General features: G+C 34.5%; 1 protein-coding gene across 5 annotated transcripts in view; it reads left to right on the top strand.

Moving 5' to 3' along the window:
* The window catches only part of LOC121407449 (nucleolar and coiled-body phosphoprotein 1-like), an 83263-nt gene that overhangs the window by 48264 nt on the left and 16414 nt on the right, over positions 1-18585 (top strand). For 3 of the 5 annotated variants that reach the window (XM_041598520.1, XM_041598521.1, XM_041598525.1), the window contains 2 exons: positions 9314-10527; positions 13861-13972. In XM_041598520.1, the coding sequence (XP_041454454.1) occupies positions 9314-10527; positions 13861-13972 (1326 nt within the window). Of the gene's footprint in view, positions 1-8561; positions 8812-9310; positions 10528-13860; positions 13973-18585 lie in introns of those variants that run through there. The other 2 variants (XM_041598522.1, XM_041598524.1) reach the window with 2 other exon arrangements.

The following is an 18585-nucleotide window of genomic DNA, read 5'->3' as shown; positions in this document are numbered from 1 at the left end:
TTGTTGTGTTATCAATATGTGCACCATTTTTGCTATTTTGTAGCTTAAGGTATTATATTTAGTTCATGTTTTCATTGATCTGGGATAACCCCCTCTTGAGCTTTCTGAGCCTTTGATTTTGATAACAATGACACTCTGAGGCATGCTTTTTTTTATCCAAAAATATCTTTGAAATGATAAAACACAAAATTGCATGAATAAACGTTTTGGCCAAGAATTTTGAAACAAATTGATGTGGCAGAAGTGTACCTATACGTCATGCTTTAATATGAACTTGATCCATCATTAAGAGGACATGTATTGAAAGCAAAATCTGTCATCTTTCAACAAAATTGTAATTGTAGCCCTTATTGTTTTGTTCAATCTCAAGATTCTACGATAAGTTTAAGATTCAAGAAGCGTCATGTCCATCAGCCAAGACTGGGATTCTCGCTGAACAGGCAACGTTACAAAGAGCAGTGTTTCGTTTCATTTATTACCATTTTCAAATAATCAACAGAACAATCATATGCATTTACAAAACAGAATTAGCATCATAAGAAATATTTAAGTCATGGATCATTGTAGGAAATTAATGTTTTGTAAAGCGTTGTTGCAACAACAAACAGATCATTAAACAAATTGGAGATTACAATGAACGCATGAAATTGAAAAATGAGGGACTTATGGGATGTGATGGTTTGGTTTCATCAATAAATAAAAGTCTGGGTGCATCCCTATGCGGATTCAGCCATATAATTCATCAAATAACTTGCCCTATTTTCTTACAAAAAAATCTCAAGTGGACTGTTAGGATGGTAATCTGTAGATTACCCTTGTGCGATAGTCCGCTTATTGCATCTTCATTATAAATGATCAAAAGATTGTTATGATTGTGACTTGCAAGATCATTGCCACTGTAACATAAAGCTTAGTGATTGTTTATGGGGCTGATTTTTGTGATTGATTGCATAGACTATTGTGTATGATTGATCATAGTAATCAGCACAAAGATCAATTGCTTAGCACTGTGTTACAGGGTCCAGAAAGAGCAGGATACTTTGAAATCTGTGGCTGATATAGACTGTGGTTAGTTTGTTGTCAAGTAAGGGGTGGTTTGTAAATCACTTGTTTCCTACGGATTATGTAATCGTCTGGGTCTTTCAAAATAGGGACTAGGAGAAATTTTCATTCAATATTTAAGTTTTTTTTCATGCAAGATTTAAAGCAGTTATGAATTGTACTACTTCATAGGATTCAAACTTGAATAATTTTTTCTCTTCATTTATTGCAGTATGTTATCAATGTACAATGAAAAAAATTGTCTAATTTTTTTCAAGAAAAAACAAAATTTCTGTTATCTGCAAATCCTAATAATTTATAGCGATAATAAAAGTTATGCTAATTATAACTGTAATAATAATAGTGACAATAATAATATTGTTAATGTCAATAATAATGATAATGATTATAATAATAATGATATTAATAAAGAGTTTCAGGCCACATGACCAAGGTCAATGGTCATATAGGGTCAATGAACTTTGGCCATGTTGGGGTATTTGTTGAATTACCAGTGTAGATTTGAAAGGTTATGGAGCTAGTTCATAAAACTTGGACATAAAAGTAATCAAGTATCACTGAATATCATTTGCAAGTTTAAGGTCACATGACCAAGATCAAAGGTCATTTAGGGTCAATGAAATTTGGCCATGTTGGGGTTTACCAGTGTAAATTTGAAATTTTATGGAGCTAGTTCATAAAACTTGGACATAAGAGTAATCACGTATCATTTATCATCCTGTGTGAGTTTCAGGTCACATAACCAAGGCCAAAGGTCATATAGGTCAATAGACTTTGGCCATGTTGGGGGTAATTGTTGCATTGCCATCAAAATTTGAAAGTTTGTGGATATAATCAATGAAATGTGGACATAGGGGTAATCAAGTATCATTGCTCATCTTGCACATGTTTAGGTCATTTGATCAAGGTCAAATGTCATTTAGGTCTATGAACATAGTATACTATAATTATTTGAATGGTGTTTTATTGTGAATAATTATTTATAGTTGTATCAAAGTTAGCAATGCTGCTATATTGAATCACATGATGCAGGCGACACTGCCAGAGGCGCTACACTTGTTGTTTGTTTTTGTATTGGACCAGAAAGAGTCTGGCGAATGTTTCTCTCGGATATTGAAGGAAACTCTGCAGGGCAGTGACTAATTGCTCTGTCTCCTTTTCTTACAATGCTACATGTAAGGTAGCTGTGAAATGAAAACAAAGGAAGTCCATGAATAATGGAGAAAGATGTGTACTAATTCAATTTTGCTTTAAAATATTATTATTTCTATCATGGTCATTAAATTGTAATCAGGATAAATTTCATGTATATGTTTCTCTTTTTTGAAGAGCCTTCATAAGAAAAATAAAAACATTATCCAGTGAGGGCAATACATCTGATCAATAATATAGTCTAGTTTTTGTGCAATAAATTTACCTTCAAGAGGGGGGGGGGGGGCAAAATCCTCTAAACAGATAAAAAAACTTTTTCTTGGTATTACCTCCCTTTTCTGTTTACTTTTGCATTTTTTACCCCCCCCCCTCCCACAAAGCGCCACCCGAGGCACATGCCTGCCCCCTTGCTTCCCTAGATACAGCACTGTCTCTAAACGCTCTGCAGTATAATTATCCTGGCTTTAGCATAGCAGCTGTTACAGGTTTTGCATTTCAAGGAATAATTTCCTGCCCGGTCCCCATTACCTCATCTGGGTTGAGTGCAGCAGATATGGTTAAATTTCTTGCTGAAGAAGGACCGCTTCACCTTGATGCCTCCACAAAATTGGAATTATTTGAACATCTTAAAAAAGGAATAAGAGGGTCAAGTGTTAATTTGATCGATTGGTTGGTTGGTTGATTGATTGATTGTGATTGATTGATTGATTGAATAATTGATTGATTGATTTATCAATTGATGGATTGATTGATCTTTGATTAATTAAAAGATTGATTGATTGATGGATTTCATTTTTGATTGATTGACTGATTGAAGAGAGAGTGCTTGAAAGAGACAGTTGATAAAGTTCAAGGGGGGGGGGGGAGAAATAAGAGACAGAAAAGAAAATGGTAGAGGGGAATATTGATGAATACATATGTAGGAAAAATTGTAGATCGAGAGGGGGAGGGTGCTTAGGGGAGGGGGTGCTTTAAAAAATAGAATGGGTGGGAGACATTACATAGGGGATAGAGAGAGAGAAAAAGATGGAATGGATCTGCCTTATCAGGGGCCCCTTCTCTTGCCGAAGTGACGTGCAGGAAGCTACAGGAGGAAATGGGTGATTAGACTCGCAATGAGCATCAGCCTGAAAATATTCTTATCTAGTCTTTGATGATCCCATCTCTGAGCCCATACCCCTCTCCCCCTCCCTACTCAAAGTTTCCACATCGGGGAAAAGTACACACATTTAATGTTTGTTTGAGTTCGGAGGGGGTGTCGGGAAACCAGTCTGTACTGCCGTACACACGTGCGAGTAAAAATTGTTTTGAAATTGGACGTTTTGCCTGGTTTGATCTGAGTCCTCCCAGGACATGCGGATTGCCATTGTTTTAACCTATTATGATTTGATAAAGAGTCTCCTTATTGTCAATCTTCAAAAATTTGAATATCATTCATTTTATACCTCAAAGTACAAAAGAAAATTCAAACTTTTTTGTTAAAAATAAGCACAATTTCAAAGTGTCATAACTTTCTCATTTTACATCCAGTTTCAATGGAATTCTTGGAATTGAATTTTGTGATCATACTACCATCTGCTGAAAGAGACTTAAGCCCAAAAATAACTTTGAAAAAAAAATTATTCCCATATAAATTTTTTCAATTTGGAGGACATGTGCAAAGATATTTTTATTCAATTTAGACTTTAGTAATGATAATCAATTTTCACACATCCTACAAAAGCATCTGTGCAGGTGAAAATGTAAATGTTTATTATATTCACACAATGTTAAAATCCGAAATAGATCAGATATCTACATCTAATCTTTTATAAATCTTCATAACTTTTTAGTTATTTGCTTCTCCATTATTTGTATAATAAATGCTCATTGTTGCTTAGTTTTTATCAAAGGTTTTATCTTTAAATCTTTGTTTATGTTGTGTTGATGTTTTCTGTTTGTTTTTATGCAGTTTTATGATTATGAAATACTTCTTGACATTTTTTGTATACTACACTCTTTAGACATATTCAGACTGACTTGAAGTTTGAGAATACCAGATACCTCTGAATTTACCCCGATAAGAATATGCCAGCCAGTATTTTTTTCAGTAGAAAAGTAAACTATACTTCTAATATTCTTAAAAGAAAATACTGTCTAAATAGAAGGTACAATGTACTTGTCAAAATAGTAGGAAATTTCGCAGAGATTTCTCCTAGGCAGTGTGAAAGCAAATTACAAGAACTTTTCCATTGCAGCGAGTATGCTGAGTGCAGGTCCATGGGTTGATAGCTTGCTGATTTTGCAGTTTCAAATTGCGTGCCTTGTCAACTTTGAGAACTACCCTGACAGGGTCTGTGTTTCGATTGGGTATGGATAATCATAAATGATTATCGAGTATTCTAAGTTCTTGTATATTTACGGGTATTTTGGTGATCGAACTGGTTTGAAAGGATCACGTTTTGTTACATGAAGAAATAGTTTATGACTGTCTTTGATGTGAATGTACATGTATGTTCAACAGGAAACAGACATAGTCTGAAATTTCTCCCCCCATACCCAAATATAGACCAAGTACAATCGATTACCCTTCCCTGTAATCACATGTAAGTAACTGTGACATCTGCCATGATGTCTTTGTAACCATGGCAACACTTTTAAAAGCAAACCCCAAAATAGCAGCAGGGGATAAACAGTAATCATACCGCTGATCTTCTGCAAATCTATCCCGAAATGTCTCTGATCGCATGGAAATACTGAGGAGCAATTATTACAAAACCCCTTTTCCTGTTATCTTGTCTTTCAGGACAAAATATCCATCAGGGGCCAGAAGACACAGAACTTCAACTTACGTTGTACTTTACAAAGTCTTGTTTTTCTTTGTTGCTTTGGGGTGAAACTTGTTTAGTTTGGGCATGTCCTCTTTTCTAACTGATACATTAATGCTCCAGAATATCTTGTATCTTCACAGCATAGTTTTCACAATAAATTAGCAAGAATATTGTGAAGATATTTCTTTCCATTATCATTTTCATTGTAATTATTATTACTTGTATTGTACTCCTGCCAAATAAAATTTGAATTTGGTGTGAAAAAAATCAGTATATGGTTGGTCTTTCGGTCAGCCCTCTGCAAATCTTATCATTTTAACTCATTAAATTGTTTCTGCTGAATGCCGGTCATATGTTACTTGACACACACATTCGTCTCGGAACAAACACATGGGAGACACTGTTTTATGCCTAGTTTTGTGTTGTCATGTTAATTGCACAATCATATTACTATTATTATCATTCTTGTTATTGTTATTATCGTTATTTTTTTGTTAATACTATTATTTGTTATTAACAATAGCAGGATTATTATTTTCATTACTATTACTACTTTCATTATTGTTGTCATTATTTTCTGAATTAACATATCTTGAAAAAAGCAAGTTCTATGTTAATTCTTTAATTATGTAATATCCACATTGTTTATTGAAACTAATAAAACCCAGTCCTTTTTAATCGCCAAATGCTATTAGATCATACTTAAAATATAGTTAAAATGATACCCTTTGTAAATGGTCAATAAAGATATGTTTGCCATTGAACTGATGAAGTGAATTTCCTCTGCCTGATGATTCAGTATTAATCAGTGTCATTTTGCGCTGCCAGTGGAAGGATATATATCCAGCGAGTTGAGTGATTGGATCCTAAAGGCTTCTTGATTGGTGGAAACATATAGAGCATGTTCAATGTGTTGTTTTTTCTTCAAGTGTTCAAACTTCCAAGAATCATACGAGACTTGTTTAGACATCAAAACAATGGGGTTTTATTTACTTTCATGTTTATATTGCTTTTTTTGATGAATTTACAAACTTCAAAGAATCATATGAGACCCGTTAGGACATTGAAACAATGCTATTGCTTGTTAATGTTGATTTCAGACTAGTTAGTTTCAGTAGGCACTTGATTAAATTAATTGGCAGAGGAAGTATATTGCTATTGAAATATCAATTTATTTCATTAAAATGAACAAGAATGATACAGTTGGGTTGTATTGTAACCTATGCAGGAAAACATGAGGGCGATGGGCGATTTCACCCTCATGATAGCCCAAATGGCCCGTAAAATTCACAAAATGGAATGCCTTTTGGCGGCCATGTTTTCTAAAGTTGCCCAAAGATCCATTGCAAACAGTATTCAATGACATTTTGAAAACTCAATATACACATGTACTACATACATGTACATCTGAATAAGAAGATTTGCTTTTTCAGCATAATTGCTCAATGCACAAAACAAGCCTTTGAAATGAAAGAAATAATCCCCCCTAAATTCAGTGATCACCTAAATGTGGGGAAAATAGCCCCTAAAAACTAAATTGTTTTTTAACCCTTTTTGTAACAATTAAATGTGAAATCTGAGCTGATTTGAACACCTACTATCTGTTTGTATTGCATGAAGCCCTTGTACATCATTAGTGTTGATTAAGACCTCTTGAAGTCATGGTTAACAACATATCAACAGATCCTAACATGGTTGTTATGGGTGACACTCAGCTTTATAGGCTATTGAAGGAAATAGGTTGGAAATGGGAAGAACGGGAAGCATCATTTTCCTTTGATGATGAAAAATGTTTGAAAGTTCAAACATCTGAAAAGTATTCTTTTGAATATGTGTACATTTGAATTGGACTTCTGTAAACAGGTCATAAACACATTTATTTTGGAAAAAGAGGACATTTAAAAAAGAAAAATATATTACCTCATACCAGTCATTTTGCTCATATTTTAAAGAGAGTATCATGATATTGATAGCTGTCCATAATTAAAGGGGTGGTCCAAGCTGGAGATATTTCTATCTCAAAAATAGAGTAAAATTCACAGAGCAAAATGCTGAAAATTTGATCAAAATCGGATATCAAATAAACACATAATGAAGTTATTAAATGTTAAAGATTTGCATTATTCTGATGAAACATTTCAAGGCATGTCTATATGAATATTCATTAGGTGGACTGATGATGTCATATCCCCATTTGCTCTTTTGTATTTTATTATATGAATTCAGGTTCATTCAAATTTTTTTTCTCCCAAGAACTAAAACAATTGGATTGAAAACTGATTAAGTTCATTAGTTATTTATTTGCCACTTGATTTTTTTTTTCATTTCCATTTTAGAAATAAGATGGTTTCCACTTTTATCTGGAGATTACATTTTTAGTTGTAGAATACCAGGTTATATATGTCCTTTGTTTTTAAAAATTTATTGATAAATACTTAGCAATATTATTATTTTTATTGTAATTATTGTTTTAAATCTTCTTTTTCTTCACCCTACACTCTCAAAAATACAAATATGAGTCTGCCAACTGCTGGTCAAAATTGTTTACAAAATGAAATTTGATTTTTTTTTATCAACAAACAGTTGATCAGTTCATATTTTAACCAACTTTTTTGGTTGGTTGACAAAAATCTGAGAGTGCAGAGTTGGGGTCAACCAGGCATTGAGTGCGTCAATGATGGAGAGAAGATGCACATTTATTTGCACCATTAAAGTGATTGGTTAACATTGGTTTGACTTTAAAAAAATCTGAGCTAGAAGGTCACACTTGTCACCTGTGTCTGTGATATGTTTAAAAAATGAAGCCCAGAAATAATTGCGTTCGAAAATAATTATTTAGTGCTTCAAAAATTGAAACATAAAGTGACCGGAAACACCATCTTAATTTCATCTCATACACTTATGTGTACTATTTAGGCATCTATAAGACACCTATTTACAAAATCGGGGTTTGCCTTGTAGTTTTAGCTTTTCATTCTCAATAATGGTTGTTTTCAGGGTTCATTAGTTCTAATACATGCACTTGTACACATGTTTCACCTTGGTTTGAGAATTTTTTAAATCGGCTGCTCACAAAGTTAAACAATACCTTTAATCATTTGAGCTCTAGCTTATGTTATTTGAAACAATGGTGAACCATGTTTGGCTTGGTATATTTAAATCATTCAAAGAGTGTTTCTCACAAAACACCAACCTTAATGAAACACTAGTAAAAGTCAAGAATTTTCATACTAGAGAGAGAACTGTTGGAGTCATTTCAAGATATGTTTAAAGAATGATAGCCAAAAAATTGATATTGGAAGGGATTAAGAGCAAAAAGCAGTCCTGAGAATTCTTTGACTGTTTTAACAATTATTCTTGCCAAGCTTTAGAATTGTTGTGGAGTGTGAACAAGGTTTGGAGGAAAAGTCTGGTGAGTGTGAGTCATCTTCACCTGCACCTAATGGGCCAGCCTCTGCAACGGGAACTCATAATAAGGAGGAGGGGGGTAAACTGTCTGTGTAATAATCCACAGTGTATGTGTGTGTGTGTGTTTGATTTCAGGATCCCCTTGTCTCTACTTTGATAGGATCAGTTCGGATATCTGCATTCTTGCGTGTGCATGCGTCTCGTTTATGAGCGGGCACATTGAGCGCCCATCTCCTTTTCAAACTTTTGGATTAGCTTGTTCTGGCTGTTTTCTGTCCATAGCTGGATTTTTATTGGATTGTTTCTTGGATCCTGGGATGCCTAGAAGATCATGTATGTTCTAACAAAGTGTCGCAATCGTCTTTTCAAGACATTCCAGGTAATGTTGTCCAAGATGCTTCTTTGCATGGTAAACTTCAAAACTCTCCTTTCACGGAATTTCATAGACCTAATCGGCTGACGCATCGGCTTTGGTTGAGTCGGGTCTCAATTTATCATTTGACTTGGTTGTAGAAGGCCTTGTGACACAGCAGTAAGTTATAATCTTGATGAACATTTGCAGGAAATCGGTGCTTTTGGGGTTCTGTAGGCAAGTCTTTCAACTCCTTCAAATGTGTAACTTTTTTCTTGTATTCATAGTGTTGAAATCCTGGGGGCTTATGTTCTCATCTTCCTCACAGTTCAGACTTATATATATATTTTTTCACTCATGCTGAATTCATCAGAGGCTGCAATGCTAGAGGCCTATGTCAAAGTAAGGTCAGTCAGCGGAGTCTTAGATTTAGGTGACTTTGCACGCTGTCTGTGGAGAGGAAGCTCAGCTTAGATATCATATGTTTAATGAATTTTTTTGATTTCTTGTCTATTTTTATCTCAAGCAGACGGAAGATATGGGCAACCAAAATGGTACAGCACCATCAGGGGGAGCCGCCCCAGAGGTGAGCAATGCAAACTCTGGGACCACCAGCAACACTACCAGTAGCAGCAGCGGCAGCAGCAGCAGCAACAACGGAAGGACCAATCAGAGACGTGCGACCAGTCCTGGCATGCCCAACCGAGCAGGGAGAAAGGGTGCCCGCAGCGTGCAGAGCACTGCAGGAGGGACACCAGCACCTCCTACACCCACCAAACCAACGCACATGAAGTCTTCCAACCAACCCCAGAATCAGCACCCGCACCAACAGCAACAACAAGCTGCCAATGCACAGAACCAGGCAAAGGGCAACGAGTTTGTGGATTTTATTTACGACTATGCAACCAAGGAAAATGGCGAAGGAGGGGAGAGCAATGGCAAAAACGGTGAGGATTCAACCAACAAAAAGAATAAATCGTTTGATGCGGTGGTGGCCGGGGACCTAGCTGGACACAGAGAGCATGTTGATAAGAAACAAGGCAGAGGGGAGCGAGCCAGAGCACATACCCATGGCCATGCTGCGAGGAAACACAAGTCACCTGCCAATAAACCAAACACAAAGAGCACATTGGTTGTTGACTATATTGATGCTTCGCAGAATCCCCAGTCCTACTCATCTTCAAATCTCACTGTTCCTGAAATGAATGCGGGAAATGACTCAGGCCACCAATTTGGTGAGTTCACACGGCCCAAAGCTGCTACAGAGTCCAAGCCACACAGAGAAAGGGCAAGAGCGCAATCCCACGGCCATCGTAAGAAGGGTTCAGGTGATGCCAAGAGTCAAAACAAACAAAAGGGTACGTCTTCATCCAGCGATACGTCAGACAGAGAACACGTTGTCAATCTCTTGGCCGTGCCACCCAAACCTGCAAAGCCATCAGAAAATGGACACCGTAGCAAACTTTCCTCTAGTACGAATGAACTGGATGATACTTCCCGTGATGATAACAGGAGTCATGAAAACCTATCAGACGTCTCGGTACATGATTCCTCTATGTCAGAGAAACCCTATGAAGCCATGCCATCTGATAAGAACAAGAGGGACACGCCCCCATCATCTACCGGGGAAAATTTTGAAAATGGCACAAGTTCTTCAGATTTGGCCAAACTTAAGCATGAGAATGCTAAGCTGAGGAAAGAGTTAGCAGATAGTAGGAAATCTTCGGATAAAGACAGCAAAAAGTGAGTGTTCACCTTATATCATGGAAAATGTATATTGAAATTGTCAACCAATAATTGAAGAAAGTCTATGGTAAGTTATAAAATATGAAAAAAAAGTTGTTATAGTGAAAGGTTAACAGAACTTAAACTAACTGCTTCTTATTAAGAGTGATTTTTCAATTAAGGACGTTCCCCAGTTATGTTTTTGCGTACGCTGATCTGCACATGTTTTACGCTTTGCGCAGTGACATCTTCACGTATCGGCTGATTTTCCTGTGGTCTGCACTCTAACTGCAGATCTAATGTATTATTTTATTAAGCTATTTCGCTAAAAATAATCCATAGATCCCTTTTCAAAATTCCTCTTCAATTTCAGATTACTTTCTTTTGAAGAGCTGCAAAGTATGATGAATATGACCTAAAATTTTAATAAATGGGAGAGTGGTTTGGAATTTTTCCTCACTTAGATACTTAGCCTAATCACATTAGCTCCAACAAAAGTGCTGATAGTTTGAAAAAAAGAACATGAACCCCCATTTTTCATGGTAACTGACGTTAAATGGCACAATTTTACACACCTTTCATTGTGTGTATGAATATCTCTAACACAAATGATGTTTTGTTTTGTTTTATAGATAGATAGTCATACACACAATGAAAGGTGTGTAAAATTGTGCTGTGTAACGTTAGTTAGAATGAAAATGCCCTTAAGTGGAATTTCCTCTACAAATGTGCAATTTTTAGTAAAAATGACAGGGATTTTTAATTAAGTGCACCATTTATTGTTCTTCTTAAATTCTTCATTGAAATTTCAAATATTTTGGAGGTGATTTTGTCTATTTCACCGCATTTTTTTTCAGAAATTAATGTGCTTCTCACCTTAAAAAAGTAAATGAATATCAATATTAACTAATAAGCCATCTTTGGTATACAATTATGAACTTCAAGATGTCAATTAATTCTGAACTATAAAACTTGATGAAATTTATGTGGATTTTAAGTGAGTAATAAAGGTTTAATTTAAGCTCAGCGTTGTGATCGTTTGAGGTTTATAACTGCCCAGTTCTTTTGGTTGCTTAATTCTTGAGAACTGTCAATTTGGTGAATTTTGGAGCAAAAAATCAAACTTACAAACCCATGTTATTTTTTTGCATTTTTGCAATATTCAGGTTCTAAATTTGGTTAAAATGACATGGATTTAATTTTAAGTGTGGAATGTCCTTAAAAAAATTATATCATCTCAAGATCTAGTAGAAATGTTTTTACAGAATTCAAACAAATGGCTAACAATATTCATGGCTTAGATACGTCAATTGACGAAGAAATTATCACTAAGTCATATTTTCAAAGTCATTGAATAAATATTGGCATATTAATACCACATTATTGTGAAGTTTTGGCCTTTTGGCACCTTTAACATTTGAATTGTGAAAATTGTTGCTTATTTGATTTGGAGGTAGGGGACATTTTTTTTTATAATGTTATTGAATTCTGTGAGAGCCATTGATATATTCTGATTTTCTAGGTCCCAGAATATTGACCTGTAACTTCACAAAGTCAGTGTGCTACTACTACTTCATACAGCTTTTGAATTGTTTTGAATGCATACTTCAGTGTAATATAAAACATACTTGCCAATATTGAAAATTGCAATTCACATCTAGTACATGTCACGTACTACAAAAACATGAGATTGGTTGTTAGATGCATGGACAGCTTCATTAGATGGTCCTTTGATTCTATTACTGAGCATTAGACTGGGGAATGGCTAAAATAATCCTGAAAGTTAGAAGAAAACTATGGAAACCAAAATGTTTAGAAATAATACAGTAATACAAAATTGTTACTTCATTTAGACTTTAGTTGTTATCAAAAACACACCAGGTAATTATTACTGTTTTCTGTTGAATGGTGAGTCTCACATTCCAAACTTTTTACAAACAAAGTTTTAGTCGAAGTTCAATTATGCAAATTGTGTGGGAGTATCCATTATTATTTGTGAAAATCCAAATTTTAACTTTTAAGGATATTTAGTACCCTCGGGATAAGTTTTCATTTTTTAAACAATGTTTGCCCAACCCTCATTTTACAAACTTAGTGATTGCATAAAGTTGCCAACAAAAGGATATATCATGAATTTTTAGCCTATTTTTGCCAATTAAAAATGTGTTTCTGATATTTGGTCAGGATCGAAGTATTACCAAAATGAATTTTTAAAATATCACAAAATACACTCCCAAGCAAAACACTTGCTTATTTCTTCTAATCCACACTGTAACAGTTTTAAGTCATCCACATTCATATATGTAATGAACCAGAATAATAATAGACACCTTTGTTAAAATTTAGCAAATCTTGAGAGGGCTTGAAGTTGGTAGAAATGAACTGATACTAGTGTTAGAACTTATATTAAGAAATACTCTAATATAATAATAGTAATGTTTCAGTTAGATAAAGACCAGTCAAATCATTTTCAAAAGTTATCTACGCCTGTATGATAATTTTCCTTCAAATAACTTTAATCATGAAGTGAAAATATCTTGCCAAAGCCAAATCCTGCACCCATTTGCACAATGCTTAGAGCTTGATCATAGGCTCGGGGGCGGTTTCAAAAAGCTGATCGTAAGTTAAGAACGACCTTAAGAACAACTGGCGATCCTTTCTTGTGGGAAATGATATTGACCATTAAATGTTTATTGGTGATTATTTAGAGTGTAAGAAACGTTCACCAGTCGTTCTTAAATTCACTCTTAACTTACGAACAGCTTTATGAAACACCCACCAGGTAAGTGGGGAGGTTCCCTGGTAGGAATGATGTTGATTACTTTAATAATCTTGTGCAATTAAGTGTAAGAATCAGCTATGGTGCAATCTAATTACTAAGATTTGTGTTATAGGCCTAATAACTTATACCAGGGAGTCGTTTCATAAAGCTGTTTGTAAGTTAAGAGCGACTTTACGAACGACTGGTGATCCTTTCTTACGCGCTAAACCATCTTCAATGAACATTTGTTATGTACCATTTACCACTAAAAATGATCACCAGTCGTTCTTAAAGTTGCTCTTAACTTATGAACAGTTTTATGAAACACCCACCAGGACCCTTGGGAATTGAATGATTTACATTTAACAGAGGATGGATATCACATTTTCCCCTTGTGATTATATTGTTTCGTATTGATCCATGAACGCAGTCATGCAAAGAAATTTAGCTTCCAATGACTTGCAAATACATCATAAAAAAGATGGGAAATAGTATATATCATAGCAATAGAAAAATATATATCAGCAAAATAACTTAATAACAATCTGCAATAACTTTGTTTGTTTGTGACTGTTTGTTTGTGATGCTAGGATCGAGAATATGGAGGCGGAGATAAAGAAACTAAAACTACGGGAAGCGGAAGATGCCAAGACGCTGGAAACCATGGTTCAACACGTAGAGGCCAATCTCAAGAGAACTACGGTCAGTATGATAATTACAGTAGTACTCAAAAGTTAGTAAACCCCACCAGAAAATGAAGATATTTAAAGTGTTCCAAGTCTACCATGTTTTAGATAATAAGTTGTGAAGTTGCGTTGTGAAATATTGCATTCAATAAAGTTTGTTTCTTTGGGCTCGCCGAACAGTGAAGTGTTGATGTCTAACTTCAATACTCAGCATGAAGGAGTGCATTTTGTGTTGGGGTTCACAAACATTTAAGCACATCTGTATACTTGCCTATGAAGGGATTTTGTAGCTTTGTGGAGGTTTGCATAAACCTCAGCTGTGGGACCAAACATGCTGTCAATGCAAGTAATTATGTTTCATGAGGAAACGCGAAAAAATTAATTTTGCAAGCATCATTACATACTTCACCATAAGTACATTTAAAAAAGAGATTATTTTCCCTCCATAGCCAACAGTATTGACTTCAGTGTCTGTATGAATTAGGACTCTTATGATTGTAGTTATAATTATCACAGTAATTAAGCAACCATTTGCTTAAAAATATCAAGTGATTCCTGTCTGATCTAAAGGTTTGCATTAATGATTACTGCTGTAATAGCTGCAAGAGAAAAAAAATATTCCAGATCCTGAATGGAGTTAAACAATCCCTAATAACGCTTTATCAGAAGTGTTTTAAGAACTCTACAATAATGCAGCATAATTACCGTCTTAAGCAGAGTACTTTTCCTGCACTTCACATTTCAAGGAATGTATTCCTGCCAGGTACCCATTAACCTCACCTGGGTTGAGTTCAGCACAGTGTGGATAAATTTCATAGCACCCTCAAAAAGTTGTGCAATGAAGAAAAAAAAAGAAATTTAAAATAAAATAGTTAAATATATTATTTTCTGGATATTGTGTCATGTATAAAAAGTTGCTTGCATTAAAAACCTAAAATTTTGCTTGTTTTCATCTGTTTGAACTTTTGCTCCATTCGCCATATCTGCCCCCCTCAAAATGTTTGGCTCATTGCGCTAGTGGAAGAAATGCCTGTAAGTCTATTGCAAAGCAGATGTTATATACAATCAATCAAATCCTATTTTCCACAATAATTTTGGTCTGCAAAATTGTTACTCTTTATAGAGTGAATGATAACAATAATACTTTGCTTGCTAAATTACTGGACTGCATCCAAATATGTTAATGATTTTGTATGTAAGCCCACTTAATTAAGCCAAGTGATGCACACTGTTAAAACCACCAACTGGTTCTATTACAGAGAAAAATATGGGGCTAATTAATCACTTAATGCCAGAACATGTGATTATTCCAATCACATGGCGTCATTCCCTTTATTAAAGGGGGGCTAGGTTCTTGTATTTAAGTTGGCAGAGGGGTGTGAATGACAAATATTGATAATAATTCTCCCCATAGAATTCTCATACTTATTCATTATTTTGAGGAAACCAGATATTAGAATTGAGTAACTTATCAAACCCAAATTTCACCTCAACGGCCAATTTATTTGAATACATTAAAATCAAACTTACATGTACATGTACAAAGTACTTTGGATTGTCTTCAATAAGCATATTAAAATTTTTATGTAATAAACTGTGAGTGTAAATATAATTTGATTTATTTATCAATACCATATATAAAATGAAATAAAATCACTATTCATTTTGAAAGTTTTTGTATGCAAATATGCATTTTAGTCACTGAATAAGGTCAAAAATTTGAACTCAGACTTTTCTTTCTCTCATTTTATCTAATTTTTCTCTTTCTGACAAAATTACTTACGTAATTAAAGAGAAACTGCAAGTATCTCCAAAAAGAGACTTTGTACCTCTTTGGATTAACCACCTTGTCATACATGATAACAGAAAATAGTCCATGAATTAATGAATGAACAGGTGTGTTGTTTGATGTTTAGGTAATTGATTTAGACTTTTTATCAGATGTATGGATGTCCAATTGCACTTCATAAATCTTTGGCCTATATCTCTTGACACTACATATTTACCTGAGACTTTTCATGGATATTGGCCTGTACATTTTAGTTAAATACATCTTGCATGTTGTAGAGGAAAAGGGGATTTGATTAAAAAGAGGGAAATTGTGTAATGAGACCAGACTTCCTCTTTTGGGGATTATCAGTGAATTTATGTGACTTGTATATTCATCCAACAAAACCTTATTATGTATATCCTATTCTTTCAACTGGGCATGGTATTAAACTCTGCTACTTAATATTACTAATACCAGGGATGGCTATGTTAACTCATTGCCCACTGGAACAGTGTGGACTTTATAGGAAGCCTTTCTGAATTACGGAATTTAGTGATCAATGGGGTTACATGCAAAGGGGATTAAAGATAAATTCCAGTTGAGGTAACGATCTCAAAATGACTTTTTACAGAATCCAATATAACGACCACCCAAGTGTCTGTTTATAATAAAAAAATATGTGCAAAGGATTCTGGAAGAAATTGTGTAATTGCTGAGAAATAAGCAAAATAAGCACGGATTCGGGCACTTCCGTCGAGTCTCTATTCCAGCAATATAATATACACTGTCCCACGTGTGCCTATCTGTGTTGGCGATCTTCAGTGTGATTGTTTTTCAGCTTAGATTTTACGATTTCACAAAGTGCAGTTTATGTAACTGTACCAGATCTAGATCGACGATGATATAGTAATACTTAACCTTGGTCTTACAGACTTTCTCACGAAATACAGGCCTACTCTGCTCTTTATGATTAATATTAATACTGTACAGTGTAACAATATTGTTGGAATAATCTTATTATTTTTTTAATAAGAACAAATTGTACATGAGATGTAACCTTTCTTGTATGATTGAGGGATCATTTAATTGAGGGCATGTGTTTTGTCTATGCATAGGTGTGGGATCTGATATAGGGTATAAAGAATTAGAACTAGTATCAGCTATGTAGAATTGAATAAATGGGACAGTGATTATGTTAGAATTTGTGATACATTGATTTATCTCTGAACTGTATTCAGGAAAAAAAAATGGGACAAAGATTATATCATTCTGACAGTATATATTTTTTGTTTCAAAATGTCAATATTATTTTACAGACAAATAAAAAGGAATGAACAAGTCCACTTGATATTTTGAATTGTTTCATTTTGACATCTAATACCTTCATGTATGAAATCACATTGCTGTTCCAAGAAATTGGAGAAAAAAAATGAACCTATACTCTTTAAAATTGTTTCTCAGCTCAAATTTGAGGTGTAGTATAAAATTTCTTATTACTACCATAAGTGAATATTTTACCAGGGGAAAGCATGATTATTGTGCAATGTAATCATGAATTGTGATAATGAATTCAAATTTCCAGTATGAGTTTTCTGAAGATTTGCCAGAAATTGACACAAAATTTAAGAGTTAAGCCATTGTTTCAATCATAATAGAAACCAATATGGCATTTATTTAGAAGCTACTTCCTATGTCATTGACAAGTAGCCAGCTAACCTTCTATAAAGAATTATCTCCTAAAGGATTTGCTAATTATAAAATCTTGTTGAAAAATTTGCTATTTTTATATGAATAAAAAGGTATATTTGCCAAGTTACTCCATGATAATGCTTTTGAATACTGTAGTCACAATGTTGTAGAGATTAGCTAGCAGCTACTGGCCAACAGAAACTGCAGAATTATTAATTTTTCAAAGTTAGCAAAAATATCAAGTTAATTTGAATAAAAAGAGAAAATCAAACAAGTGTTAAACTTATTTTAGGTTTTATGAAATATATTTATGAAATTCATTTGTGAAATATTGTGAAATAATTGTCAAATTTGTATTATTAAGGCATGTTGGGCTTCTAATCTTTCCTGAAAAACAAGAATGCTTAACAGCATAATTCAATCCTTAGTTTGTTCATTGGTAAATTATTGTGGTCTGGATATAGTCACAAACACCTCAGTAATTCCACATAGGTTTAGGCCTATTCTCTCTGCTCAAAACCTACAAACAGAAGTTTTTTGTTTGTTCTGGCTCCAGAATTAGGGTTTATCGGGACGTGAGTCACGCAATTGATTTTGATCAAAGTTGGATGTGTCACGAGCGAAGTAAGCAACTTGTGATCGGCAGCAAGGGGCTAGCGCAAGTCACTGCCTTATCCTGTTTTGATTAGTGGGAGCCTTTTTACGATCCTTCAAAATAGGTTTATGGAGACCTGATCTCCCAAAACTGCCTGCACCGATAGCTAGGGTCAGTTAGTGACACAACATTTTCTCCTGCGACAATTGCTCTGGTCTTAATGTCTCAGAGGGCATAGGGTTAGATTTAGGATTAAAATAGAGCTTTTGGTTCAGAATAATGGAAAGATAAGGATTTTGGTTTATTTGGAGTTGGAGGTTAGAGTTTGTGTTTGGCTTAACATGCAAATGTCCTGGAACCAGGTCAGTTTCTGTGGGTATGGTCTAACTTTGTTTGTTCAAGCTGATTTCAAGTAGTCACATTGAACTTTGATTTGAAATGTGATTCTTAAGTTGAAATCCACTTTTTGATCTCATCTCCAGAGTATGTGTATTTTCTAACATAGTTAAGCAGCCAGACTTTTGGAAATGATATAAGCAAGTTGGAGGAGACTTGGCTGGAAACTGAATACGTT

The sequence above is a fragment of the Lytechinus variegatus genome, chromosome 2 (genome assembly GCF_018143015.1).
Source record: "Lytechinus variegatus isolate NC3 chromosome 2, Lvar_3.0, whole genome shotgun sequence".
In the NCBI taxonomy this organism is placed as follows: domain Eukaryota; kingdom Metazoa; phylum Echinodermata; class Echinoidea; order Temnopleuroida; family Toxopneustidae; genus Lytechinus; species Lytechinus variegatus.
The sequence above is the reverse complement of the archived record's forward strand: the minus strand, read 5'-3'. Positions and strand labels throughout refer to the sequence as shown.